The sequence below is a fragment of the Colletotrichum abscissum genome (assembly GCF_030869225.1).
Source record: "Colletotrichum abscissum strain IMI 504890 chromosome Unknown Scaffold_32.1, whole genome shotgun sequence".
Classification (NCBI taxonomy): Eukaryota; Fungi; Ascomycota; class Sordariomycetes; order Glomerellales; family Glomerellaceae; genus Colletotrichum; species Colletotrichum abscissum.
Genome location: NW_026850232.1, coordinates 446,313 through 471,288, shown reverse-complemented (window position 1 = coordinate 471,288; position 24,976 = coordinate 446,313). Strand labels below are relative to the sequence as shown.

The 24,976-nt window shown below is 51.3% G+C and overlaps 10 protein-coding genes across 10 annotated transcripts; 3 read left to right on the top strand and 7 right to left on the bottom strand.

Moving 5' to 3' along the window:
* Nucleotides 1–1,735: 1,735 nt before the first annotated feature.
* CABS01_11681 (CobW/HypB/UreG) lies at nucleotides 1,736–3,802 on the bottom strand (the record flags this gene model as incomplete). The annotated part of the gene is made up of 6 exons (XM_060545035.1): nucleotides 1,736–2,527; nucleotides 2,597–2,785; nucleotides 2,850–3,060; nucleotides 3,123–3,419; nucleotides 3,475–3,560; nucleotides 3,620–3,802. 6 exons carry the CDS (start codon nucleotides 3,800–3,802, stop codon nucleotides 1,736–1,738), a joined length of 1,758 nt encoding a protein of 585 aa, XP_060397450.1.
* A 2,077-nt stretch (nucleotides 3,803–5,879) lies between these two features.
* Nucleotides 5,880–6,428, top strand: CABS01_11680 (uncharacterized protein; the record flags this gene model as incomplete). Its single annotated transcript, XM_060545034.1, has 1 exon — nucleotides 5,880–6,428. One exon carries the CDS (start codon nucleotides 5,880–5,882, stop codon nucleotides 6,426–6,428), a length of 549 nt encoding a protein of 182 aa, XP_060397449.1.
* Nucleotides 6,429–7,035: 607 nt separating this feature from the next.
* On the top strand, nucleotides 7,036–8,848 carry CABS01_11679 (uncharacterized protein; the record flags this gene model as incomplete). The annotated part of the gene is made up of 3 exons (XM_060545033.1): nucleotides 7,036–7,067; nucleotides 7,131–8,059; nucleotides 8,115–8,848. The coding sequence occupies 3 exons, from the start codon at nucleotides 7,036–7,038 to the stop codon at nucleotides 8,846–8,848; spliced, it is 1,695 nt and encodes a 564-aa protein (XP_060397448.1).
* A 792-nt stretch (nucleotides 8,849–9,640) lies between these two features.
* CABS01_11678 (ankyrin repeat protein) lies at nucleotides 9,641–12,657 on the bottom strand (the record flags this gene model as incomplete). The annotated part of the gene is made up of 4 exons (XM_060545032.1): nucleotides 9,641–9,867; nucleotides 9,934–10,447; nucleotides 10,505–11,348; nucleotides 11,411–12,657. 4 exons carry the CDS (start codon nucleotides 12,655–12,657, stop codon nucleotides 9,641–9,643), a joined length of 2,832 nt encoding a protein of 943 aa, XP_060397447.1.
* A 426-nt stretch (nucleotides 12,658–13,083) lies between these two features.
* Nucleotides 13,084–14,101, bottom strand: CABS01_11677 (D-arabinitol 2-dehydrogenase; the record flags this gene model as incomplete). The annotated part of the gene is made up of 4 exons (XM_060545031.1): nucleotides 13,084–13,404; nucleotides 13,456–13,781; nucleotides 13,847–13,957; nucleotides 14,008–14,101. The coding sequence occupies 4 exons, from the start codon at nucleotides 14,099–14,101 to the stop codon at nucleotides 13,084–13,086; spliced, it is 852 nt and encodes a 283-aa protein (XP_060397446.1).
* A 439-nt stretch (nucleotides 14,102–14,540) lies between these two features.
* Nucleotides 14,541–15,175, bottom strand: CABS01_11676 (Rieske domain-containing protein; the record flags this gene model as incomplete). Its single annotated transcript, XM_060545030.1, has 2 exons — nucleotides 14,541–14,819; nucleotides 14,885–15,175. 2 exons carry the CDS (start codon nucleotides 15,173–15,175, stop codon nucleotides 14,541–14,543), a joined length of 570 nt encoding a protein of 189 aa, XP_060397445.1.
* An 899-nt stretch (nucleotides 15,176–16,074) lies between these two features.
* CABS01_11675 (uncharacterized protein) lies at nucleotides 16,075–16,793 on the bottom strand (the record flags this gene model as incomplete). Its single annotated transcript, XM_060545029.1, has 2 exons — nucleotides 16,075–16,640; nucleotides 16,763–16,793. 2 exons carry the CDS (start codon nucleotides 16,791–16,793, stop codon nucleotides 16,075–16,077), a joined length of 597 nt encoding a protein of 198 aa, XP_060397444.1.
* Nucleotides 16,794–17,268: 475 nt separating this feature from the next.
* CABS01_11674 (parasitic phase-specific protein PSP-1) lies at nucleotides 17,269–18,416 on the top strand (the record flags this gene model as incomplete). The annotated part of the gene is made up of 4 exons (XM_060545028.1): nucleotides 17,269–17,572; nucleotides 17,629–17,689; nucleotides 17,758–18,171; nucleotides 18,233–18,416. 4 exons carry the CDS (start codon nucleotides 17,269–17,271, stop codon nucleotides 18,414–18,416), a joined length of 963 nt encoding a protein of 320 aa, XP_060397443.1.
* A 1,341-nt stretch (nucleotides 18,417–19,757) lies between these two features.
* CABS01_11673 (cytochrome P450) lies at nucleotides 19,758–21,419 on the bottom strand (the record flags this gene model as incomplete). The annotated part of the gene is made up of 2 exons (XM_060545027.1): nucleotides 19,758–19,921; nucleotides 19,991–21,419. The coding sequence occupies 2 exons, from the start codon at nucleotides 21,417–21,419 to the stop codon at nucleotides 19,758–19,760; spliced, it is 1,593 nt and encodes a 530-aa protein (XP_060397442.1).
* A 1,676-nt stretch (nucleotides 21,420–23,095) lies between these two features.
* On the bottom strand, nucleotides 23,096–23,302 carry CABS01_11672 (uncharacterized protein; the record flags this gene model as incomplete). Its single annotated transcript, XM_060545026.1, has 1 exon — nucleotides 23,096–23,302. One exon carries the CDS (start codon nucleotides 23,300–23,302, stop codon nucleotides 23,096–23,098), a length of 207 nt encoding a protein of 68 aa, XP_060397441.1.
* Nucleotides 23,303–24,976: the final 1,674 nt, after the last annotated feature.

Sequence of the window (24,976 nt, the reverse complement as noted above, 5' to 3'; positions counted from 1 at the left end):
TCCAGCTGGCGGCTATTCCCTGTCGCAGATCAATTTACACGGGACGAAAAGCCCCCCACCAAGAAGAAGAAAAGGAGGACGGCGCTTGGGTGCATTTTCAATTCTTTGGCGGCAGCTCCCAGTCGCAAAGCAGTCGTTAACAGAAACTCGGCACGCAAAGCCGAGTGGACGACTTGGATCAACCTGGAGCTTGACTGAAGTTTTGCAGTTTCTCCTCTCTTGCTGCGGTGTGATGGCCAAGGAGAGAGGCCAGGCCAGACCAGCATCAACCCCGACAAATGTTGTTATCACGGCTTACTAGTCGAACCCAGCGCTTCACAACTAAAGTGGAAATAAAGTGCGATCGTTAAGTGCCGCCCTGCCGAGATATCATAATAGCACTCGCTAAGAACCAATCCAGCGAGTCTAGCGGCGCTGGTCCGGACGTTCCAGAAGCCAAATGCCAGTTGAATCAGGCATGCAACTCCGCCGAGATTTCTTAGTCAGACCAAGAAGAACCGCTCCCTCCGGTCATGCTTCTCCTGTTTCTCCTCTTGTCCAAGCCAGTCTCCATCGGAAAGGGGGGCCATGCCCGTCAGAGAAAAATAAAGTCGTCTCCATAGTCGATTTATGTCTAATATCAGGCTCCATGGCTGAGCCGTCCGGTGGGATTCCCTATTCGATCGAATCTGTCGACGCCCCCGAAATACTCGGATTCTGCTCCGTCTACACACAAGATCGTCGTTGTGGACGATTGCGCCCTGATATTTCGCAACAAATTCTTCGGCATCCACCGACACTGGTTTATTGGGCTACTTCTGCACTTCCCTGTCAATATCAGCGTTGACGGGACGAATTAAGTAATGATGATCGCAGCAACTCGATTCACTCACCTAACCTAGCAGTAGCATCGGTTCGCCCCCAACGTGCCGTGCGTGCTTTCCGCGATGCGACCGTACGGAGCGGTGCCCGAGACTGGGCAGTAAGTTGGACTGACGATCCCACTATCAGCTCCGAGGGCGCGGTACTGACTTGCGACGGTTGTCTCAACTTCATTGACGCCAACGATCGGCTTCCGGGCAGTGTAGCACGGTGGGTCTGCTGGCCTGATTGTCCCGCCCCCATGAGCCGAAGTTGGCGACTCGAAAGTTGACGTGAGCACCCGATGAGACCGTACCAAGACCTGCGTTGTATGGAAAGACCCAAAAGGATCTCGCTGTCTCTCGTATATTCTCCTGCCAAGCGGATGAGTGCTGGTATGTCGCGATTTCTAGCAGCAAGTTATCGCGAAAATCTTCAACCCGCCGGCTTCCTTACTCGCCCAATCTATTTGATTAATCACGTAAGCCATGTGCTGCGACGCCCAGATTTTAGCTCGTCTCATCACTCTCGGTGACAATCTACTTCATTTACTACGCACTAGGCGTTGCCAGCTTCTAGCCAAGAATCTGCTGTCTCGAGGCTATACTATTGATATTGCTTTCAATCAACAGAGCCATTGCTGACAGATGAGCTGACAGAAGGCTCCGTAGTTTGACAACCCGCCGTGCGTACGCGATCTTCCAGATAGCGCACTTTCCCACTCTGCTTTCCCCGGCCGTCGTCGCCTCAGTCGAACTCTTCAAATATCGTAGGTTTGTAAGCATGCACGTGGATAGTCGTAACTACCATCTCACTTGATAACTCATACTGAAGCAAACCTATAACTTTTACTTTGTGTTGTCTATCTCTTCCTCGAACCAATTTGAATCCACCATCAGGCATGATCGTGTCCCTCATGATCCTCCCCGTCCTCTGTCCAGTCCGGGAACCCATCATCAAACAAGTCTTGTAACTTATCCCTCTTCTTCTCATCGTCCCATTTCTTATTCCTCATCACCTTCTGCCACTTCCTCCATTCCTCATCATTAAGCAAACACGCATCCAGCGCAGCCTCCAACCCCTTGATGTCCAGTTTCTCCCCGATGAACACCATTTCCTGGCGGCGGTCACCCCACTCGCCGCCCTTCTTGATGTCGTGCGTGACAAGGGCGTCCACTTCGCTGTCGCCGGTGAGGTAGTCACCAGGGTCAAGCGTGCAGAACCACGGGCGACCGCCGGTCATCGTAAGCATCGCGCCCGCTTGAGACCAGTCTCCTGCCCTGTGCGGTCGCGTCGCGAGGAAGAACTCTCCTTTCGAGCGGAAGAGCCGGTTGAAGAGGGGGTTGGCGGTTTTGTTGGCGAGGATGACTTCGTTAGAGGGAGGCTCGAGGGGATCTTCCATGTCAGCATCCTCATCATCAGCTTCGTCCGCTTCTGAGTCATCATCTTCCCATTCCTCATCCTCCTTCTCATCGGCCTCCTCGCCGCTCATGTTAGCGTCATCATCTTCGTCCATAGCATCTTCGTCTTCATCGCCTTCAGGCTCCTCCATTTGCAAAATGAACTTGTCGTACAGTAGAGACCAGAGTCGTCTGGGATGGAATGGCCGCGTCCTTGTGTAGATGAAGTTGCGGACGTTGTACTCCTCCGTCTCTGGCTTTGGTGTGACTGCCTTACGCCCATTGACCTGTAGCATCGAGTGTCAGCATATTTCATCTTGCGATGTATAAGTGGATAGCTTCAGATGGAATCTTACCTCGCGGACTGTCATGGCGTGCAGATCTTGCAGCCAGCCAACACCAGACTGAGCGACCTTGAGATCGAATGTGTTGGTGTTGACGATCTCTTTGACGTCGATCTTGCTGTAGCTGGATTCCAGGATCTTGGCTCGTGGGTTGAGCTTCTTGATCAAATCCAACACGCGGGCGCGATCATCTTTGGTAACCTGCTCGCAGTCAGCAATTACATCCTGACCATGAAGGTAGTGTATCTCATAGAATCTTCAATACCATATCAATCTTGTTGAGGACGATCACATCTGCAAACTCAATCTGGTCAACCATCAGGTCAGACACCGTCCTTTCGTCCTCCGGCACGACGTCGTCCCGTCTTGAAGAAAGCAGATCGCTAGTGTGAAAGTCGTTGAAGATCGTAAAGGCATCGATGACAGTGACAGTCGTATCAAGGCGAGCGAACTTGTCAACTCCGCCAGCATCAGCCCTGAAGAGTAGCATTCGTCAGTAAGATCGCGGCCACAAAATCTCCGAGGGTATGGGACTCACAGCCTCTTGAGCAACTTCATGGTATCTTCATCCAATCCTTCGGGTCCTTCGCCCATCGTAGCCATCTGCTCTGCCAGCCGGGCATCAAAGGTCTCGGCGACTTGTTCGGGCTCGCTGATACCACTGCTCTCGATAATCACGTAGTCGAACTCGTGGAGCTCGGACAAGTTAACGAGCTCTTCTAGAAGGTCTCCTCTGAGAGTACAGCAGATGCAGCCATTCTGTAGGGCGATGACCTTTTCTTCGGTCTTTGTAAGGCGGTGGCTCTTTTTGATGAGGGATGCGTCGACGTTGACACTGTTCGGGGCAGCTGGTTAGTACTAATACATAGAGTAGATAGCAATTAACTTACGCTCCGATATCGTTGACGATGACCGCAATGCGAAGGCCATGGTCGCTCTTGAGGATGTGCTGTAGAAGTGTCGTTTTTCCGCTGCCCTGTAATCCAGTTGTTAGACACATGTCACGATCGCTCACATATGTTGATCAGGACTTACCAAGAAGCCTGAGAGAAGGGTGACTGGAAGCGGTTTGCCCTGACCCGGCTTTGTGATATCGACGCCTGAGTCCTGGCGGACAAGCTTCGGAACCTCGTCGGTGAGCTTTGGTTGCGTAGTGGCTGGCACAACGACGGCACCCGTTCTGGGCTTCGTTGATGATGCTGAGAGTTTCTTGCCCATTGTAGATATCCGCGGCTCTCCTTCAACTCTGTAAAACTGGTAAAGATTGGAGATGGAAAGACTTGGAGTTATCCTATTGTTATTGAGCTACGAAATTTAGATATTTATACGAACTTTCCCAACATCTGGACAACTCAAAAGCCGCCTTATCTGATCGACTGCCATCAAGGTGTCCGACTAGTGCTAGCTATCATTCCATCATTCCATCATACCGTCTCCTTGAATCATCTTCTTGTGCTCTGCTTTCTGTAGGACATGCGTACGACGGGCCATCCGGGTTCTGACGATGCCCCCGGCGATACAACACGGGATTGGCTGGCTTGTCACCGGGGCCGTCATCACCATCGGCCGCACTCTGATTGGCTGAAAAGACCACGACCGGGACCGTATCCCGAGAACGCCTCGCCATATTAGGAAAAAAGAGTTAATGAAAGCATGGAAGATGGATCTAACGGCCGCCTCGGACCCTTGAGAACCTTGAGGGATACCTTTCTCGAGTTGATTGTGAAATGACGCTTCGTCATTCGCTTGGGTCATTTCAGACGAGCTACCCTCGGGCCGGTGGTCAACGATGAGATCTACTATGAGCTAGGTAGAGAAGAAGGAAGGATTTAAGGGTTGAAGCCCTTGGGTTTAGGTTTCTCGGCACAGTCAGGGGACGAATTATGGAAGTCTTTTTCATGTTCCCAACCGTAGGGCAGATCTGCGATATTACCGTTGAACGGCCGAGTACGTGTGGCTACTACGTTGCTCATTGTAAGTCGGCACTCAGGCAGGTGATATCCAGATCCACCGCTTGTGATTATTTTAATTTGATGCGCCCAGAACCTCACAAGTACTTGCCTCTTCGCGGCAGGCCGCCAGCTGTGCTCGAAGCTACTAACTCACCTTATCGAAGAAGTGAAGCACCATCATCCAACCTTTTACCACAATAGTAATCAATTGCGGCCGAAAAGCACCATATGAAACTCCATGCCAAGAATTGTCTACTCCGTAGTGCTGCAAACGGCCGATACGTACTTAACAGACTTGGGGGGGACTTCTTTCCACAAAACACGACTTCCGTAGCCTCTCATCTTGCTAGCCTGTACATTATCTTCGGACGGCTCAGGTTCGAAAGCGAACGTTCCCGGAAGAAATGCGACTGGCTGGTCATCTATTGAGACCATGTGTAACCGGGGCGAGACACTGTGATGACCTTGGCCCTCGGAACGACAATGTTCCTCGATCTCGTTCAACTCAACACAGAGCCAAGTCCCGAGGAATGGGAATGGCCCAGAAACCCGAATTCGTGAGAAACTCAGGAGCATGGACGATACAACATGCCGCTACTGTTTAAGCGTGCGTATCGTTGTCTCCGGCCATCGGCAATTGATTGAGGCACAAAACTCATCAAGATCACAGTCGATGTTGGAAAGAAGAAAGGTGCCTCGCGTACTCATACAGCCAAGAGTCCATTTTTCGCGGATCTAGAGAGCAAGTCACATGAAGCATGATTCTGACGGACCGGAGGGTTATATAGCCGAAAGGACATTGGAGCCGAACAGCTAGTCGAACCGAACCTCGACTCGAGTTGAACGCAGATCAAGCGCTCGGCGTTTAAGCGCCAAAAGGATGAAGGAATTTTGAATGGTATTAATAGAAAGCACGTCGCCTGCCAATGCTATTGGCGTTCAGAATTGTAGAGGGCAACGTCATTGTCAGGTGAGGAGCCGACAAAAATGTTTGCCAGGTGCCCATGCATTCCCAGTTTCATCGTCGACCCCGTTGTGGATGAGGTTGAGCTAGAGCTTACCCCGGATACTACCACGCAACACCCCTTCGACGGAGAGTTGGCCCATGTCCCGAGGCCAGGCTTTCTCTTCAAAGTGCTGTCTGTCCGCAACCCAACGATTGTGTCGGTAAAAGTTGACTTGTTTGTTTACAGGTAGGTTGAGCCTGATTTTGTCCTTGCGTCGATCGCGACTGTTCCGTGGCCGAGCCGCTATGCATTGAAGCAAATGGGCTCTGGGCTCGCCAAAAGTTGCGCTGTTGGGCTGGGACGGGTTCATGCACACTTCAGTGCTAGACTTATGCGATGAAGAGCAGCGAGTTGCATCCAGCCTCGAAATACTCTTGTCGCAGTATCGATCCTACGGCGAAGGAATACGAAGTTGCACCGAGGAATAGAGAGGAGCTGAGAAGCCAAAACAGCAATCGGCGCTGCAATCAAGAAGGGACGGAAAATGTTTCCAGGCTCGGACAAGGCCCCCCGACCATGTTTCTAATTCTCTCCGTCCTCGAAGCGCCGGGGTGGAGTTTCTTGTGTACCAACGTGAAAAACTGGCACACTTTAGCATCTCACTCTGCCAACAACTCTTCGTGCCTATCCATGACTTGCTTGCAATCGCATTTTTGGTGGTTTCAGACACCAGAAAGAGGGCGCCTCCGGGCCAAGCCGCCAAGAAACGCGTCAAACACGACCGAGGGTTTTGGTGCGGCACGGCGGGCTCATCAGAGTGACAGCGGCCGGGGTCCGTCTGAAACCCTCCGAACATGGAATCGGTGTGGTTCGCGGTTTACCCTCTCAGAGGCTCCAGAGTCCCATTGCCAGCTGAGGAGCTCCCCGTTGTCCGGGCCTCCTTGACCCCTTGGGTGTAACTGTGCGGTGCACTGAGGCTGGTGAGGAGAAGCTAGAACTGGGCAAACATGGCTGATGGTTCTAGCGGCTGCGCCAGAGTCATGTTAAGCCGCCTCTGGAGTCCGGGGTCTATTCGTGTGAGCGTCCCCCGGAGCTTTCCCTCGCCTGAGCTTGTCGCACCAAAGACCGGTGCCCACTGTCCCTGAGTCCCTGAGCAATCCGCAGCTTGTAAGAGAGGCACATCTCGAACCCCCCTTGCCCGTTCTTCTTGGAAGTTGTTTGATGTGGGAGACATTTTTGCATGGATGTCTCCGAACTCGTCCGTGGGGTTGAGCGAGATGATCGACACGGCGAGAATTGATAACATGAAGCGAATGCCGCCCACCCCGTCGTGACGTCTGCTTTGGTTCTTGTTGTTTCTGCCTCTGCTTCTGTCCAACATCTCGGGGATTCGTGACTCTGTTCCTCATGCGGCGCTTGCGTCATTTTTCCTTTCTTGTTGTTCTCTTCTAGATTTGCAGCTGCGCTGCTTTTTCCTTCACTCACTCGCTGGTCGATTTTACTTCGTTACTGGTTTGTAGAACAGGTGCAGAAGACGCGAAGGCTCGTAGCGATGGACGCAACTGCGACTTGGTCTACTCTGAGGTACGGGATCAACCAAGCATTCTCATCAGTCTTTCAGTGAGGGTCGCTAACCGGTATGAACAGGCAGCGGAGGAGAAGGACTGCGCCTAAATTCCCTGGCAGACCTCGTCACAATCTAGCCCGTAGACAAAGTCCAGCACCACCACCCACTAAGGAAGAGGAGGCCGAGGAAGCAGACGGGGAGCAAGAAGCCGGCGGCAAGCAAGAAGAAGAGGAGGAGGAAGACGAAGAGGGGGCCAAGCCTAATCAAGCCGCCAACCAGAGAAAGGAACAAGAGGAGGAGGAGGAAGAAGAAAAAGAGGAGGAGAAGCCTGCAGGCGGCGCTGCAAAGGAAGCCGAGAGCGATTCAGAAGCCGGCGGCCAAGCCGGCGCAGCATCATCAGCAAGCGATTCAGACGCACCACAACCAGGCGCACCGCCAGGCCAGCAATCCGACTCGAGCAGCGATTCAGAACAAGAGCAGCCTCCGCCAGCAGTAACGCCACCACCCGGAGCAACGCCAGCCCCTCCCCCGAGTGTGCAGCCGCCCCCGGCCGCACCGTCACTCCCACCCCCGGCCGCGCAAGGGTCCCCGATCCCGTCGGCAGTCTTGAACCCGGCGTTGCCGGCAAGCCTACCGCCCGCAAGAGGCTTCATTACTCTTGTTCCCGGAGCGCCGCCACCCTCTAACCCACCGCCTCAAGAGGCTCCAGCGCAACAACCGGCGCCGGTCGCGACACCGTCGAGCCCACCTGCTCGCCAACCGCAGAATCCTCCGCTTGCCAGTCAGCCGCCTGCAACACCATCACCGCCTCCTCCTCCCGCCGCCGAAACCACTCCTTCAACGAATCTGCCGCCGCCCCCGGTTGAAAATGCCGCGTCCGGAACACCACAGCCGGAACTTCTCCCACCAAGCTCCCAAGTCGAGGCTTCCAACGCGCCATCGGCGTCAGCTGCGCCTGCTGATGGCACAGACCGTGGATTCGCGATCGGAGTCTCCTTCGCCGTTGTCGGTAAGTCATTGTAAACCCCCGCCTTCTAGCCCAAAATTCTAATCAGGGATCGCAGCCATCATCGGGTTGCTCATTGGCGCAGTAATCTTCGGCGTAAAACGTTACAAGAGGAAGAAGAAGGTCGCCGCCGTAGCAACAAACATGACGCAAAACACCCCACCAGGCGGTAACGGTATACTCCCAAGAGAGTCCGCCATCCTCAGACAACCAAAGCGCAGCACCCGCGAGATGGAGCGCGCCATGGTCACAACCTTCAGACAGACCAAGATCGCGAACCGTACCACCAAGGAGATGGAAGAGCAGATGATGGAGCAATTCAAGACAGACAGAGCATCTAGGGTGGACGCATCCTCCGCCAGGCCTCTACCGAATTCTTCAACGACGAACGCGATTGCTGCGGTTCCGCCTCTTCCCAACATGCCCAGCAACAATGATCCTATTGGAAACACTAGGAACATGCAAGCGGAGAGCTTTTACTACGAAAAGTCCATTAATGAGCCGCCGTTCGTACCCGCGCCACTGAGGATCAGCACAGCGCAACGACGGCCGCCGACAGCGGTCTCGACGGCGAGGGTGCCCTATCCTGCTTCCACGTATGATATGTACCAGGAAGTTGGACAGGGTCCGTACCGGGAGTCTATCAACATCGGATACCAGCCTACCACCAACAACAACGGCTATCGACCATATAACCCGGACAACTTTTACCGGCCGCAGCCGGGTCAGCTCCCCCGAGCGGAGAGGGGACCTGACGGGCGGTTCTCACCCGAGATGGGGTACCGCGGTTGAGAAGTGCCCGGAATGAAGTAAAATCGCCGCACGCCAATACGGTCACTACTGAGAGCATACGGCGACATTTTTTTCGAGCTGGGATCAACCCATGATATATCTTACCAAGGATCGGATGATGGACCCTCCGAACCAAACCTTGCGAACCACACACGCTGTACTCGGGCATAGATGGGATGACTGCTGTCACTAGTCTCATTTGTCTCACCAATCACTATTATTTTTCCTTTCTTGTTGAATACCCAGGCAGAAGATTGTCGTCCACGATGTACTATATAGATATGCAATAATATCACGAACCATGATGATTGAACCACTCACATAATTCCATCAAGGTGTTGTTATCGACAGCCGATCCGAGGAGTCCGCCAGAGCAAATAGTGTCATGATCTGGGTCCTGACAGTCTTCATTTCATTGGCACCCATCTCTAAGTGCCGTACCAAATTTGTTTATCTCTAGGCGCCCGGAGGATCCGCAATGCAGGTCCAGACGCACGCCTCCTGAAACGAACATCGTGACAGACCCCTGCTATAGCCCAAAATAGTCTCGTCAAAAGTTCCCAATCTTCGAATCCACACGAGAAGTTGCGTAGGGACAGAGTAGGAGTTGGCGATGCCGCTGCCATCGGAGTGTGCTCACAGGCAGGTCGACACGGATCTAAGCCGCTCGTTCGAGGTCGTCTTTCCTTTCGGTCGTGACAGAATCACAGCAACGTGTCAGGAGCGGTTAGAGGTCTGTGAACCAATTCATTGTCATGTGTTCTAGAAATTGGTGGTTCGTTATTCTATCAACTACCATCCATGGCCTCTTCCATGGCCTGTTCGATCTTTGTCGTGACTCGTCTGTAAGGATGTCATCCTATCCGAAATCATTTTGATCACTGGGTCCTCTGGTTTCCGATTCTTCAAGGCAAGACCCAATGGCGTCTCTCCGGAACTTGTTCTCGTAAGAAGACTGGCGTCAACCTTTCCTTCATCAAGCAGCCATTGAACAGTCCGCAGAGACACCCGATCGCGCCCTGCAACATAGTGCAGTAGCGTTTCCCCCTCGTGATTTGTTGCATTTGGCTTGATTAACCCCGTACCGTGTAGATATCGGGCCACCTCCAATCTGTTTCCATCGATGGCCCAAAAGAATGGGGTGTCTTCGGCCAAAGTTTGCGATTCTATGTCGACCTTTTGTGTCTCGACAAGGTATTTAACTATCTCAATCCGCCCCATTACCACTGCGCTTCGTAAAACCGGACTTGGCCGCTCCGGAGCATTCAGGTCAATAATATCGACCTTGCCTGTTTCGATCAGAAGCTTAAAAATGTCGACGTTGCCGCGAATTGCGGCATGGTGGAGAGCCGTCCTCCCCAAAAAGTCCTTGGCATCAAGATGAACTCCATTCGTTCTTATCAGATCGCGAACAGCGGCTTTGTTTTCGCATTCCACAGCGATTTGAAGTGGGAACATATGGTAATTGTTGGGACCTGCTTTTTTGTTGAGTTCCAGCCCACCCTGCGCGAGGAGATACTTGAGAAACTCTTCGTCGCCTCCTAGGATGGCATAGAAAAGTGGCGAGTAACCGTAGCTATCCTCGAGGTTCAAATTAGTCTGCTGATCACATTAGCATGCCAAATATTTGAGTATACCTAACAGGAGTTCGCTGACTTTATCAGTTCCCTTCAAAAGCTCAAAGATCCTAATCAGACCAAAATATGCTGCAAGATGTACTCCACAGACATCTTGAGGTGGCGGCATCCAATAGAATAACTTGAAAGCAAACTTGCTCTTGTCCAGGGGTAAATGGAATGATGAAGAGCGATTATATCCTCTGTCAGTAAGGAAGCTGAGTGTATCCTGGTCCGGGGGATATATGTATTTCGCGTGATAACCCCAATTGCAAGCGGCGTAGTCGTAAAGCGGATTTTCGCTGATGACAAGTTCCTTGACCATTTCAGAGAATCGGTATCCTTGAGACCGGGAGATCTCGGCCCTTTCTTTCCTGTCCAGATGTATCCGCTCGAGATGTTCCTCAAACGTGAACTTAAATCTATCATAAGAAAGATACGCAACGCAAGATGTCGATAAGAGCCTCTGTGCTTCGGGCATCCAACGTCCCTTCGTTCTCTCGAAATATTCCTGGGTTGTGTAGTGAACCAAACGAATAATCTGACTCTCCTCATCAATCGTGACTAGACCAGCACATGCTGAGACAACATCCTCCAGCTCAGGAATGTTGTCTTCGTCTAGTTCGGTCGTCCCTATCTCCACGGCGAGAGCGTGTTGCAGCTCAATGGTTTTGAGTGGTCGCCGAGCGCACACTATCCAAGAGAGCGCGTCTATTGCGAGTAACTTTTGGTCTTCGAGCTGTCGATCGATGCGCTCCATAGCCTTCTCATACGCAACGTCATACGCCTCGGAACCGCTGGAAAGTTTGCCAAGCGCTTCTTTGACAGCTTTGGCTGAGCGTTTGCCTTGTAGCGAATCCAAATGAAGTTGCGCCAACAAAAACCTTGTAGACCGAAATTAGTCAAGCCCGATTCCATAACTTGTTAGGTGACTCGTATTGCATACATTCCTTGGACGGCTTGGACGATAGTACTCTTAATCTGGTCCTGTAAATCTTCGTTCTTTCTCACAGCTAAGGGAAGCTTGGATATTTGTCCATCTAGAAACTTCATCACGTCTCCATCAACAGCCCGTATCTCGATGTGGGGTGAACCGCCGAAGTAGCGCTCAATTTCTGGTATGTGCCTAGAAGTCGCAAAAATGTTGATACCTGATGTTTTCTGCAAGTTCAATATAGCTTCGAGTAACATATTTCGATTGTCGTCGAGTTCATCCAGGGCGTCGATGACAACGTACACTCTGCTAAATTGGAGTACCACGGCTTTAAGACAATGTATTATGTCTTGTCTCGACGCCGAGAATGTCTCGCTCTCGTAGGTTTTCTCAAATATTCCGCACTCTGCTGGAGTCGTGCAATAGAGTTGCTTCAACATACTGGCAAGCAAGTCACGGGGTGTTTGCTCATCGTGCCGTCGGAAATTGCAAAACATGAAGTTGACTCCAACCAACGAGTTTCCCTCAAACCGGCGTTTGAGATGCTCGACGACGATGGACGAAAGCATAGTCTTCCCAGCACCAGGCATTCCGGGACAGAATAGTGTTCTTCGATCTCCAAGGACCCAGGCTTCGAACTCTGGGGATTCAAGAAGCCATTTTCCAGTTCCCTCTTGTCTCCTATCGAGGTTATCAATCTGCTGCGTAGTGAAGTCGATTGGCGTTATTCTATCTAGAATCTGCCTCTTTCTTTCGTCTAAATGTCTTCCAGCAAGATCTCTTTTCAAAGACCGGACTTCGAGGTTGGTATTCACCGCAAGTGTCGTATTGTCGATCGAGATCATGCTGTTTATCACTTGGCACCGGCGCTGAAGGTTTTCAATTGCTGATTGCGTCATTTCGCCAGAGAACATCGCCTTGATCCGTTGCCAGCCGAAGCGGCTTCCCTCAAGCTGCTTCTGTAGCCCCTCAAGAATACGAGCAAGTTCGTCTTGACAAGCAGAGAGGAGGCTTTGATCGTCGGGACTGGAAAGTGTAGACAGCACTGCAGAGTGCTGTCCCTCAAAGGCTGCGATAAAGTCGGGGTTCTGGATCAGAAGGCTTGAAGTTTCTGACAGTGTTTTGTACAGCCCATCCATCTCATTCTTGAATTTTTTGGCGTCTTCGGGAGCATCACGCCAGCTCAGGCCAAGTTTCGTGCACGTGGTGACGATCTGAGCCACCACGCTGATGATGCCGATGATCCCTGACGGATCCATATTGACAGCTTCGAAGCGATCAGTGATGGTAGAAAAGAGAAGGGAATGGCTAGGAAAGTCGTTGAAAAACGGTGATGTGGAATGAGGGGAAACCAACGTCGAAGGCAGTCGGTAATAGGCTCCGGAATCCAAGTCACATCACAAATGGCGCAGGCTCAAAATCTGCATACGCATGCAATTCATACATTTCACAGCCCCAACGAGCCAATCATTGCTGTTAAGACAGATCAAACTGAATGCGGCCCCTTGTTGTTGGCCATCTGGCCATCTCTGTCCGCCTGATTCGCCATGCGAGCGCTCGTAGTCCGAGTAGCTACCCGATTGGTTGCTTCGCTTTCTGCCCTTGTGTAATTTGACTAATGAAGTGCTTTGGTTCGATCGCAGTAACTGAAATTGTCACCTAAAGCTCGTTTCGCAGCGCTTCAACTACCACGCTGTGTGGCCCTCATCTACACGGACATCAGAACCGGTCATGAAACTGCTGGCATCGCTAAGCAGAAAGGTGATGGGACCTCTGTACTCATGCGCCTCACTCAATCTCATCAACATATTGCCGTTGGTCCATTCTCTCTCCATATCAGGATTGCTGAGTGGTCCTTCCGTCATACGTGTACGGATGTACCCAGGCGAGATTGAGTTCACCCGAATGAGTGGTATATCTGCGCGGCTGCCCCATTCAGCAGCAAGAGAACGAGCCATCTGAACAACTGCCGATTTTGAGGAATTGTATGCCACGGTATCAACGCCCTGGAAGTTCGGTCAGAGTCTGCGCATGCCTTTGCCAATCCATTAACTTACCTTGTTACTCCCGTGAGCACTCATACTCGCAATAAGAACAATGCTTCCCGCCGACCCTTGTCTCTGAATTTCCTGGGCTGTGGCTTGTGCGCAGATGAGCGTGCCGATGACGTTGATATCAATGATACTTCTAGCCGTGCTGATCGGAAAGTCGATGGATGGCGCGTCACCTGAAATACCAGCACAGGTGACCAAGCCTCTGAAGGGGAACCGTGACTTCTTCATGGCCTCCTCGAAGACGAACTCAACGTTTTCTGCGTCCGTGATATCGCACCTATAGTACCATGCTTGTGTTCCATGGCTCTTGGATACGTTCAGCACACGATCTGTACGGGATTAACATCCAGCTTGGTCCAGGAGCCGCAACGGTTAAGAATATGTGTAAGCTTACTCCAAGGCTCTTCTAGAGGGTTATCCTGTCGGTCAATGCAAACAACATCGCCGCCACTCTCCAGTACAGAGCGAGCAACTTCTAGGCCCATAGAACCTCCACCGCCAGTGACTACCGGTGTTAGAAAATTCAGGTATTTGAGGAAACACGGGTTTCCGCACTTAATACAGTCCGCCCGTCAAGTCTGAAGAGCTCATTCACTGACTTCTGCGGGTCACCCACTGATGGCTTGGTTTCTCTGACGCTCGATGACATCGTCAACCACGGAGAAATAGGACTAATGATCGCTGGTCAAGCTCGATTTCAACCACGCAACAGTGTTTGTATCAATGTATTCAGGGAAATCATAGACCGAGCGAAGGTCTGCTAGAAGGTTGGCGCCTCGCCCTCGTTGATGTAGTGTTGAGATTAGAAATGCGAGGATGATGATTTCCGGTTAAACTTCAGTCTTCACCACAAGTCTACTTCCCCGCATCTGCGTCTTGGTTGTCCGCAGTGCAAAGCTTCACTTCTGGCGTCTCATTCGACGCTTTAGCACGTTAATTTCTGCATGAGACATCTGCTTTGATCAGTCACATGCATTTCGTTGATGTGGACGTTGGCCATGCAACCAGATTCGAGCCTTGTTGACGAAGACCTCGAACGTAAATCAGTAATGCGCCAAGATAAGTTGTCTTTAGTGCGCTTCCGAACATTACCCTATTCTCTGCTTTCTCCTTACCCACACCTCTTTATCTATACTTTCTATACCTGGAACATCCTCTCCTATCGGTATTGCACCTATTGATGCGGTGTCACGCAACTGAACCTCCCAGATACCCAGCTTATATCGCGCGCGGTCTGCCATTCCAGAATGCAGATCAAACGACCAGCCATGCTTGGGACATGTCAAACCTGCGCTCAAGACGATCCCGAAATCTTCAATGTCAAACGGTGTCCCATGTGAAAGCGGATACGAAGAATGTGGACATTTCTGATATGAAAGTTAGGTCATACTCGGATCGCAAAGGCACGTGTTCATGGGGCGGAAAGACTCACATGGTCGACGGCGTGAAATTTGCCCTTGAACTTGAAAACAAGTACTTGATCTTTCAGATCACCCTCAAGCTCAGCGAAGTTGAGAACATCAGGGGCCAAGAGTACCTCTGTACTGCGCGAAGGATCTAACTTCCGCACTTGGAACACCTTGCAACCGGATTTTAGATCCGTACCACAAAAACGGAGATCTGATAGGTTGCCTTCATCGATCCCAAGATCGGGGAATGACGAGTCGAGGCCGGCGAAGAACCATCCTGCTGAGGACCGCGATCGCCCTCCGAAGGCATTCATCCCTCCTCAATTCGGAAGTAAGACTCTTAGCATGAATTCGACGGATTCTGATCGGTGCTTATCGGGATCGCGAAAGTAGCGGTGTTCCCGTGACATTTGTGGCGGTCATCGCGTCAAGATTGATTCCTTTGATGATTTTCAAAGGATCACGTGCTCAGACACGTGAGTGGGACCATCGTGTTTGAATCCGCTGGAGTCTCACATCGAGGACGCATCAAGCTCAGATGCTCCCCTAGAGAGAATTTAACATTGCCAATCTGTCACGAGGTCATCTATTGAAGCAAGGCTCTTCTGTGTTCGTTGCGATGGATCCGTTTGTTTCTTCGTGAGCGCTGATCGAGTGTGCACCCGTGAAACAGATGCAAATTGATTTTGTCTTACATGGAAAAATATCTAGATCTCATCAAGTCTCCGTGTCAATTATCGCAGAAGCAATAGAGAGAATACTTTGCCCGTATTTATTAGCATGGATCTTCTAGCATAAGTGTTTGGTTGATGAGATCTATTGGGGGAAATGCTTAGCCAAGTTCGAGAACCAGGCAGCTCGCCGAACCTACCATTTCCGGCGGGCCGGCCCTCGCTGAGGAGTAAGCATATCCTCTTTCCACGTGGTTACAATGTGCTTACTGAGTTCAAATGTAGTCTAAGAAGGCCTAGACTCATGACAGCTTGTCAAGGTAACGTAATGAGGAAAGGGGAAGGGGTGACTTTCTGGAGACAGCTGTGGCTGTATATCTAGACTCTTTCCGCTCAAGAGTAAGCCGCCACATTAGAGCCTTTCGGACACCAGGGCGCAGAGATTGGGTGTTTCTAGAGTGTTGAAGAATACCAGGAATGATGATGCAGGGAACTAAAAATCACCATTGTGCGAATGGGCCGTCTGATTAACTGGTCAGCCGTCAGGAACATCGTTGTTGTTGACTTGGCTGGTCCTCACGTCTTGTTGAGATATATCCCTGCTTAATGTTTCTCTCATAATCCAGCAAAATGAGGGTCACAGACAAAGAGCGTCGAACATACCTGTCCGAGACGTTGGTGTCTTGGCTGTCTCGGTTCCAGTAAGCGATGACAACCCGGCCCGGAAACCGCCTTAAACGATCTCTCCAGTTCCATGTACTTGATTGTGTAAGTAGAATGTCCAACGTGGTAAGAACCGTGTGCCACGCGGAGGGTCTCTTCTTCCTAACAATGAGCCCGGGTTCTAGATCCAACATCATTGCCGCACAGTTTCCTGTTGAGTCAACTCCCGCAACGCATGGCTCGCAGCATGACGCGTTCTGGTGCTCTTTACCCGACTTCTCGGAGTTCTTGGCACGGGTACAGGTGCCATGGGCGAAAGGGCCGCTTTGTGTCGAAGCCCGAGGCTTATCGTGGTACCCTCCCTTATGGGATATGCGGTCTATTGAGTCCTTGACAGCAAAAGGGCCATTGCTCATTCGTCGCTTTGCGAAGTGCGATTGCGAGTCTAGCTAGATGCGAGTTGGACTAGTATAGGTCCCAGACCCCCGGGACGTCGATCGGCCTGGCCGTTTAGCCCGGAACGTCTGACTGGTATCAGCAAAGACACATGGCATGGCGCCTCCCTACCACCTCCCTTGCCCGCGTTGAGATCTCTCATAGCTGAACGCGGCATAGTTTACGGCCGGGCCAGGATAGGGCGATCCCGCGTACCCCACATTCGGGAGGTCAACCGTATGCCACGATGAAGAACATTGCCTCTTAACCCATTTTGTATAATGCGAAGCGAAATGCTAAGAAATCAAAGGATTGCAGGGACTGTCAGGTCTTGTCTGAAGCACTTCCACCTTCTGGATTGATCCTAACGTCCTGAATTAGATCCAATATCAAGGGTGTGTGTTTGGAGGGCTCCACGTGTCTCATTTCCTTCTTTTACGGCCGTCCTGCGCTTGGCTGGATGATCACAGACGCAAGCGGCAACTCCTCATTCGACCGCTCACGGAATGCCTCCAATGCATAAGTACAACCTACCGCGCCCCAAGATCTCAACGTCTTCTCCAAGCATCCAATCTGTCTCATCTGGCATCCGCCCTCGATCCCTAGCGCCTTTGCCCTCAAACTCTCACATCGGCATCATGTCTGCGACTCATCTTCCGAACGGCTACAAGTCGTTCGGCCCGAAGGCCAACTGTACTCTCGAGGTGTGCCCGCTGGAGGCTAGTCTTCTACGTTATCGCCCATCGGTGCCAGTCAACGGAACGTTCATCGGGCTCTTTGCCCTGGCTATGATCATACATACTATCCAGGGGCTTCGATCAAAGAACTGGGGGTTCATGGCTAGCATGATTGGTGGATGTCTACTCGAGATCGTTGGCTACGTCGGAAGACTAATCCTCAACGACAACCCATTTTCTTTTGGCGGGTTTCTTCTGCAGATTAGTAAGTCCCACCGAGAACCCGATGGTTTGACTGGACCTAATCTCCTCTTGTCGCAGTCTGCATTACTGTCGGTCCAGTCTTCTTCTGTGCTGCCATCTATGTCATGCTATCCAAAGTGTAAGTCCATCCTGCAACCACTATCAATCATCCAGTCGCGACAACTCTGACTAATTTTGGGAGCGCAGAATCATCCACGTCGATCGATCGATCTCTAGATTCAACCCGAAATTATGCTACTTTGTCTTTATCCCGTGCGACATCGTATCGCTTATTCTACAAGCAACTGGCGGTGCCCTATCCAGCATTGCGAGCGATAAGGCAGCCGTGCAAAGGGGCGTCAATGTCTCGTTAGCCGGGCTGATCTTCCAGGTTGTCTGCCTAGTCGCCTTTTGTGCTCTCTTCGCGGACTACCTCATTATCTGCATGAGGACAAACGCTCGACAACGCATGACGAAAAACATGAAGATCTTCTTGGCATTTCTCTTCATCTCTACTATTCTGATCTTGGTACGATGCTCTTACCGTATCGAGGAACTGAAGGAGGGATACTTCAGCCCAATGTTCCGCGATCAACCCTTGTTCATTGGACTCGAATCTTCGTGAGTCTTTCTACCTCCGGGATACTGCTCGATGGTCTGGCTAATTTGCGTCCAATCCTAGTGTCATGGTAGTTGCAGTATTCTGCTTGGTCATCGGGAACCCTGCGATTGGCTTCAGCACGACCGGGGAGAGAAAAGAATCGACCGCGTCAGAAGCGTTCGATCACCTCCCATCGCGGCAGGATAGCATGCCTATGGAGATGAGCGGCAGAAAGGACACGCTGCCGGGCTCGATTAATGTATGAAGCAGATGACGCCTGCGAAGAGCATCCACTGTACTGTTTACTCACGAAGATACCACAACTTTCAACTTTGCCTTCCTGTTTGACTAATTCGATTCGAGCTATTCGTAATCTGACATAACGCTGGATCCTAAGCTCTTCAATCCTATTTCCATGACTGGAGACTCGATAGAAGCCCCCACAGAGTATTCCTGCATCATTTTGCGGTATATTTCGGCATCTGACATACCACAGTGACTCCCTTTTGGTGGGCTAAGGTACAATACATGGGATCTCTAGAAACACAATTCGGCAGCCTCTGCTCCTCAGCCAACTTTTTCTTCTAGTCTTTCTCGGATTGAATTTCTTGGAGGAAGCGTCTCGTCATCGATCGTATCAGACGTCCATCTTGTTGCTCGGGGCACTGGAACTCGGGGTCTGTGGAGTTCCATCCCCATCTTGGCTCGTTGTCGGCGCGACGTCCACCACAGGGAGGCCACATCTTGTGCATGAGGGTTCATTCGCAGATTCGCAAGCGCATCTTCTCGAGCTGTCAAACGATAAGCACTGGGCTTTCTGTAGAGGCTTTGGCACGGTCCACTTACAATCGCGTGATAGAGAGCGCATACCACAGGGCCATCAGAATCAGAGTCACTGCGGTGGTAATGCCGAACCAGATCAGAAAGACCGACGCTTCGGGATCCATCTTGAGTGATATAGTCTCGGTTGCTCGATGTTATGCTTGACTTTCTAGTTTGGGAGGTCTTGGGGTTACTGTGAGTGCGGCGCTGGTGTGCTCCTGTCTTCGAACTTCCTGACTCCGCTTTGATGGGTTGGGTGGTGGACTTTGAGAAATTCAGCGTCATCGATCGTGGGAAACTGCTTCTTATTAGACACAGGCTGCATCCAAAAAGGTGCCCTGATGTCTTAAAGTTCAAGCCTCATGGCTGATGACCTTGAGGATCTGCAGCCGCAGTGGCAGCACTGCTAGAACCCTCCTGGTTAATCAGAGCCTAACAGTGAAATTATAAAGATGCAGCGGCGACCATCTCGCTCTTTTCAAGTGTTTTCTGACAGACGTAATTTTTTACCAGGCCCACTAGATCATGAAAAGATAGAACGTCGGTGCAGACCAAGATCAGCATGTGCTGCGAAATTTATATAGCAGGATCAGTAAAATCTCAACTTTTCCAGGAGGAAACTTGAGGTATTATATCCGTCCTGCAAAGCACTGCGACGGCTCCAGGGCTAGTCGCTCTCAAAACCCCCCACACGTCACTCAAGACATTCGTCAAATATAGCGGGTCAAAGATGATATTGTGTTTGTCAATACCCATTCTTCATGAGAGCAATACTTGACATGTTCTATGATTCAGCATACTGTAGCTTGACGCTGACTCCATCTCTGGGAACCATGGTAAAGTGGATGTCCTTTCTCGGCTCGCCTGGCGGTCCAATCCACTCCATGCTCTTGAACCTTTGGATGAGCCTGACCAAGAAATATGCAGCCTCTGTGAGAGCGAATTGTTCTGAAGCAAGTTAGCATTCCCCTCACACTACTGAACGCAGAAATTGTCAGCGGATATGGGATGACTTACGTCCCAAGCAGATCCTCGGACCACCACTAAACGGAATATACTTCCAATCCAGTCGGACACCCCCCCATCGCTCCGGCTTGAACTCCATCGCATCCGCCCAGATATCCGCTCGTCGATGCAGAAGATACGGCACAAAGGTGACGGTCTGGCCCTTCTTGATCACGATGGGCGATAACCCATCAGCTCCGCCACCTCTTGGCAAGACCGTATCCCGTACCGCATACCGGCTGTTGAGCGGCACGACATTGTACACTCTTAACGTCTCCCGCATCACAAATTGAAGATATCGTGAAGACTTGAGCGTCGCAAAGTCGATACCCTCAGGTTTCTCAGAGTACTCCCCAAACTCCGCCACCACCTCTCCCCGAAGCTTCTCAAACACAGCCGGGTGCCGCGCAAGCATCAGCAGCACCCACGAGAGTAAAGATGCCGTGGTATCCCGACCCGCCAGAAGTATCCCTAGGATCTGGTCCCGCAGCTCCCCGCGGTCTCGCGTTTTTTCTACGAGGGTATCCAGCAAGATAAACTTGTCCGTCGACGGCTTCGCTCGCTTGAGAGCCAGCTGGACGTAGTGGTCGACGTATCGACGGATGTAGTCAATGGACTTAGTGCCCACGCTACTTGGTGCCAAGAAGTACAGCCCCTGCAGCCGGGCACGCAGAGCGATGTACATTTGCGCCTCGTGGAAGGCCGATGCGAAGGACATTTCACTTCCTGCCTGGTCAGCCGCCATAGCCGTCACCGCACTTGTCGATGTCGACATCTTGCCTAGAGCAGCGGCCGTTTGTGAATCGACCGTCTCGCCAAAGAGGAAGCCCGTTGCCGTGTCGAGGGTGAAGCGGAAGATCAAGGGCATGATATCAACAGACAGGGCGCCGTTGTCCGTCTTCTGACCAACGAATGGCAGGGCCCGGAACAGAGCTTGCACGGCACGTTCCGTACCTTCGAGGTCGTTGATGTTCTCACGCGAGAACTGCGATCGGAAGAGCGATCTTGAATGTTCCCACAGGGGACCATCGTGGGTGAAGATGTTGTTGCCCTCTAGCGGTTTGAATTGCGCGATTCTGCGCGGGCCGAGCTCAAAGTCTCGGAACTTCGTCGCAAGGATGGCCTGGATGTTGACTGGGTCGATAGTATTTACCTCGGCTGGGCCGAAGAGGCCTGTAGTGCTGAAGGTGTCACCGCACTTTTTGAACTTTTGGGCAATGACATCGTCGAGGATGTCGCCGCCGCTGCGCACCACCTTGACGGCGCGCCAGACATTGTCGATGCCGAAAGGGAGCTTTGAGGAAAAGTGCTTGGGAAAAGTCGCGCCGTTTGACTTGGCAAAGAGAAGAATGCGACGACGGGCGAGGAAAGTTGAGACGACGTAGTAGATCACGAATGCTGGAAGCGCGAATAGCACTACTGGCAAGGAGAGAAGCGCCATGATGGGAGTCTGTCTAGCGCCCAATATTGACAGATGAAAACTTCAGATGGCCCGTCGTACATCGTTTCAACGAGCCGGAACCCCACGAGATATATATCCCTCTCACGATGCCTGTCAAAATGGCGGCAAGGATTGGCACTAGTCGTGCAAGGAAGAGGTGGGTTTAATCCCCGTTATCGACCATGATCCGCACTGGCTTCCACTAAAACCCCAGCTCTCTGAAGTTTCCGAACTGACGAATCGTAGCACTCGCTACTGCGATTACCCGGCGCGGAGATCGTGGGCAATAAGAAGTCCGTCTCTACCCCATTGTTATACCATTCAAATATGCTTTCGTTCTCGTTTTCGCGATTCTACAGGTTGTAGTACTGATGGAGACACATGAATGCCAAGGGAGGAACAATCGTTGGCCTTGTGTTTGTGTTGTATCGACCGACGACAACCTGGACAAACTTCATCTGCAGGAAAAGCATATGCCCCACCAAATGTTGTTTGCTTGACTGATCATGGTTGGAGTTCATAGCTTTGGTGCCCGAAGTGATATCATGCCTCGGTCGGCGAAGCTCAAAATTGCGACAACCTTTTCGGCGCCGGGATTTGAGATGCTGGCGCACGTCTTGGTTCGGACTCCAAAGGCCTAGAGCTCGGACTGCGTGGGGTAGTGGTCTAGATTTATGGAGCCCCCCGAAGTACACTAGATTCGTGATGTTGATTCATCATGGTCCACACGAGATGCGAAACATGACTCGATGTTGAAAGAGATGTCCGTCTGCTGAAGTTACGTCTATGTGCAGTTGACCCAATATCTGGACTGAACGATTCCTCAACATCGAGACGAAATAAGGTTCTGACCATCAAGTCCCAGGAAGGGTAGCATTTAGCGGCGTAGCATCGCTTCAGTGTTCGCGCGCTACGACTCCGAGCAAAATCACTCTTATTATGTTTTATGCGAATTGTAGAGGTCAAACGTCTATCCGGTGCACCATGCGTGACAACTTTGTATTCATGTGCCAGATCTCAAGAAAAACTTCTATGCGCAGCGTATGGCTTGCTATTTACCTATTTTCATTTGCATCTATCGGTCATTCGTTTGTAATGCAAAGCCCCCCTGGTCAAGCAGTTGAATCTCTTTATGTCATAGTTCTTCAATCATTGCATGGAAACTCGGTCTGCACATGGCTGCTTGTGCCGGTTGTATTTAGACAGTCATCTCACACAAGCAACGCGCTAACAGATGAGGAGCTGATGGCATAGGCTATCAAGACCGACATTTATGACTGGAGCTCATCCCCATCCAATGACGCTCCCTAGTTAAGTAATTCTAAAGGACCACTGATATGTATACTGTGAGAGTTGATAATTTAGAACTTTGTCGTTTGATACTGGTCGTCGGCACCGTGGCCACTGGCGAGGAAGAAAGCGATGAACAAGCTAGTAATTTGCCAGCTGCAAGAATTGAACACCGGCACGAGTCACTTTCCATTTCAATGGTAACTCTGGCGCTCTAACCGGGTCTCAACTTTAGATACATGCAGTAGAAGCAGCTCGGTCTTGTGCAAGCAGCATATGTACAACACCCCATGCACTATCATCGAAGGCGAGCACCTGGTATCTTGCCACCTATTGTATTCCTTTCCTGCTTCATGTAGCCGTAACTCGCTAGCTTTTGTTTGGTGCTAACTTGGTGGCTGAGAACGGAATTGCTTGTCGAAATGAGCCAGAGCCTGGGCCATTTTATTTCGATGATAGGCCTTGCTTGTTTCCGCGCTGGTGCCATTGTTGTGGATGTGATGCATGTTACTGTGGCTGGTAGATTTCGTGTAGTCGGCAATTCGTTGCTTGGAGAGGGTGTGGTTCATGTCCGTGTTTGACCGCGCCTGCATGGGTTCGGCAAAGATACTCCTGAGGCCGTCACTGTCAGCTGACCACGACCAACTGTTACTCCACCGAAACCTTTCCCCCAACTGGAATGGGGAGAGGTACCCGTTACGGATGTTATCCTTGGAACTCATTTTGTATAGATTGCTGCCCGTCTTGGCAAGTAGATGTCTGCGACTGAGCAAAATCGCTGCAGGATTGGAAGTTGAGGCAAACGGGACGAGGTGTTGGAATCTTGGTGTACTTAGTGTCCCAGGGGAAACTATTGCGCCGGTGGCCTTCTGAGTACCGTGATAACATTATGGCATCAACAAGTTAACGATTCAAATCTATTTTATACTGTTTTGCCTGGCGAACCAGGCACATTCAACCGAGAAGTATTACAGCCTGCCATGTTTGCTTCTGTCAAGGAACTCCGAGTCTAGACGAACAGCTTGCATCCTTTGGCAGCCCTTTGGCCTAAAGCTGAGAAACTCCTGCTTAATTCACTGGCAAATTGTCCAGGCGTAGGTCAACGAGGCGTCGACATGCAGACTGTAGATGCCAAGGGTGGGTAGCAGTCGTGATGAATCGAGTGGTGGGGTGGTCCCAATCGAGCCGTTGGACTTGTTTCTCGCTAAGAAGATACGCTCGATAGAAGCATTTCAGAACGTCAGACGACATGTGCAGATCCAGCCTGCCTTGACGGTAGCCAGCGTGTACACGGTTAGCGTAGCATGCGTCGCCGTAAGTCAATCCCTACCTCATGTTGGTATGAATATGAGGAGATAGATCGACTATGAGTGACTGTCGTGGTGGAGATATCTTGTTATCATTGACTGTCATGCTCTGTGCACTTGCACGATCGATTACATGCCTCACAATGAAGACACAGCCTGACATGATCTCGCGGAATGACGGTACACAGAAACACTGAGTATAACAATCCGTCATAAAACAAACATGCGTGAAAGAGAGAAAGGCGGAGAGAAAGAGAGAGGTGGAGGGAGCTCTAGGTCCGGGTCCCCGGTAGATGAACGGGCTCCGGCATCGTGCTAATGATATCCTCCGACCGGAGCAGCGAACTTCCGGCTTCGGAAGCCGAGTGCTCAGGGCCGGGTAAACGACTCACTTAGCTCCCAGCTTGAACTTCCCCGAAATCAGTTACCAAAAAATCAACGGTACTTGATCTCGAATTGACTGGCCAAAATTTGAACATGACACTCGTCAGCAATTCCATTCCGTTGACGCCGCACAGCAAGGACGTGAGAATATTGCATATCCAGCTGACGCGAAGTTATCGGGGTGTATAGGGCTACACCTAGTCGACTCGACACTGGAGTTGAACGCCTTGCTTTGGGATGAATCTATTCGAGAATTCGGGATTAAGCCGGCAATGTTCTTCCGGGAGGCTCTCAAGCGATGCTGATTCGCTGGTTCGCCTACCTGGCCGTTTTCCATTCCGAGAGCATGGCAAATCTCGGTGTCAATCAGCGGGCGCAGGTGCAGGTAGAGGTTGTCGACGTGGCCCAATCGAAAACTCCATGAGAATCAGCTGATATGCGTCACCGATTCTGCCTGAAAATAGCGCGAGGCATCCAATGCGCAGGTGGGCGCCTCGTGAGGGGTTGGGACGCCTCATTCTTGCCTGATTTCAGGCATCGTTGGGTCGCAAAATGCTCCCCAAGTTCGCGGTTGCC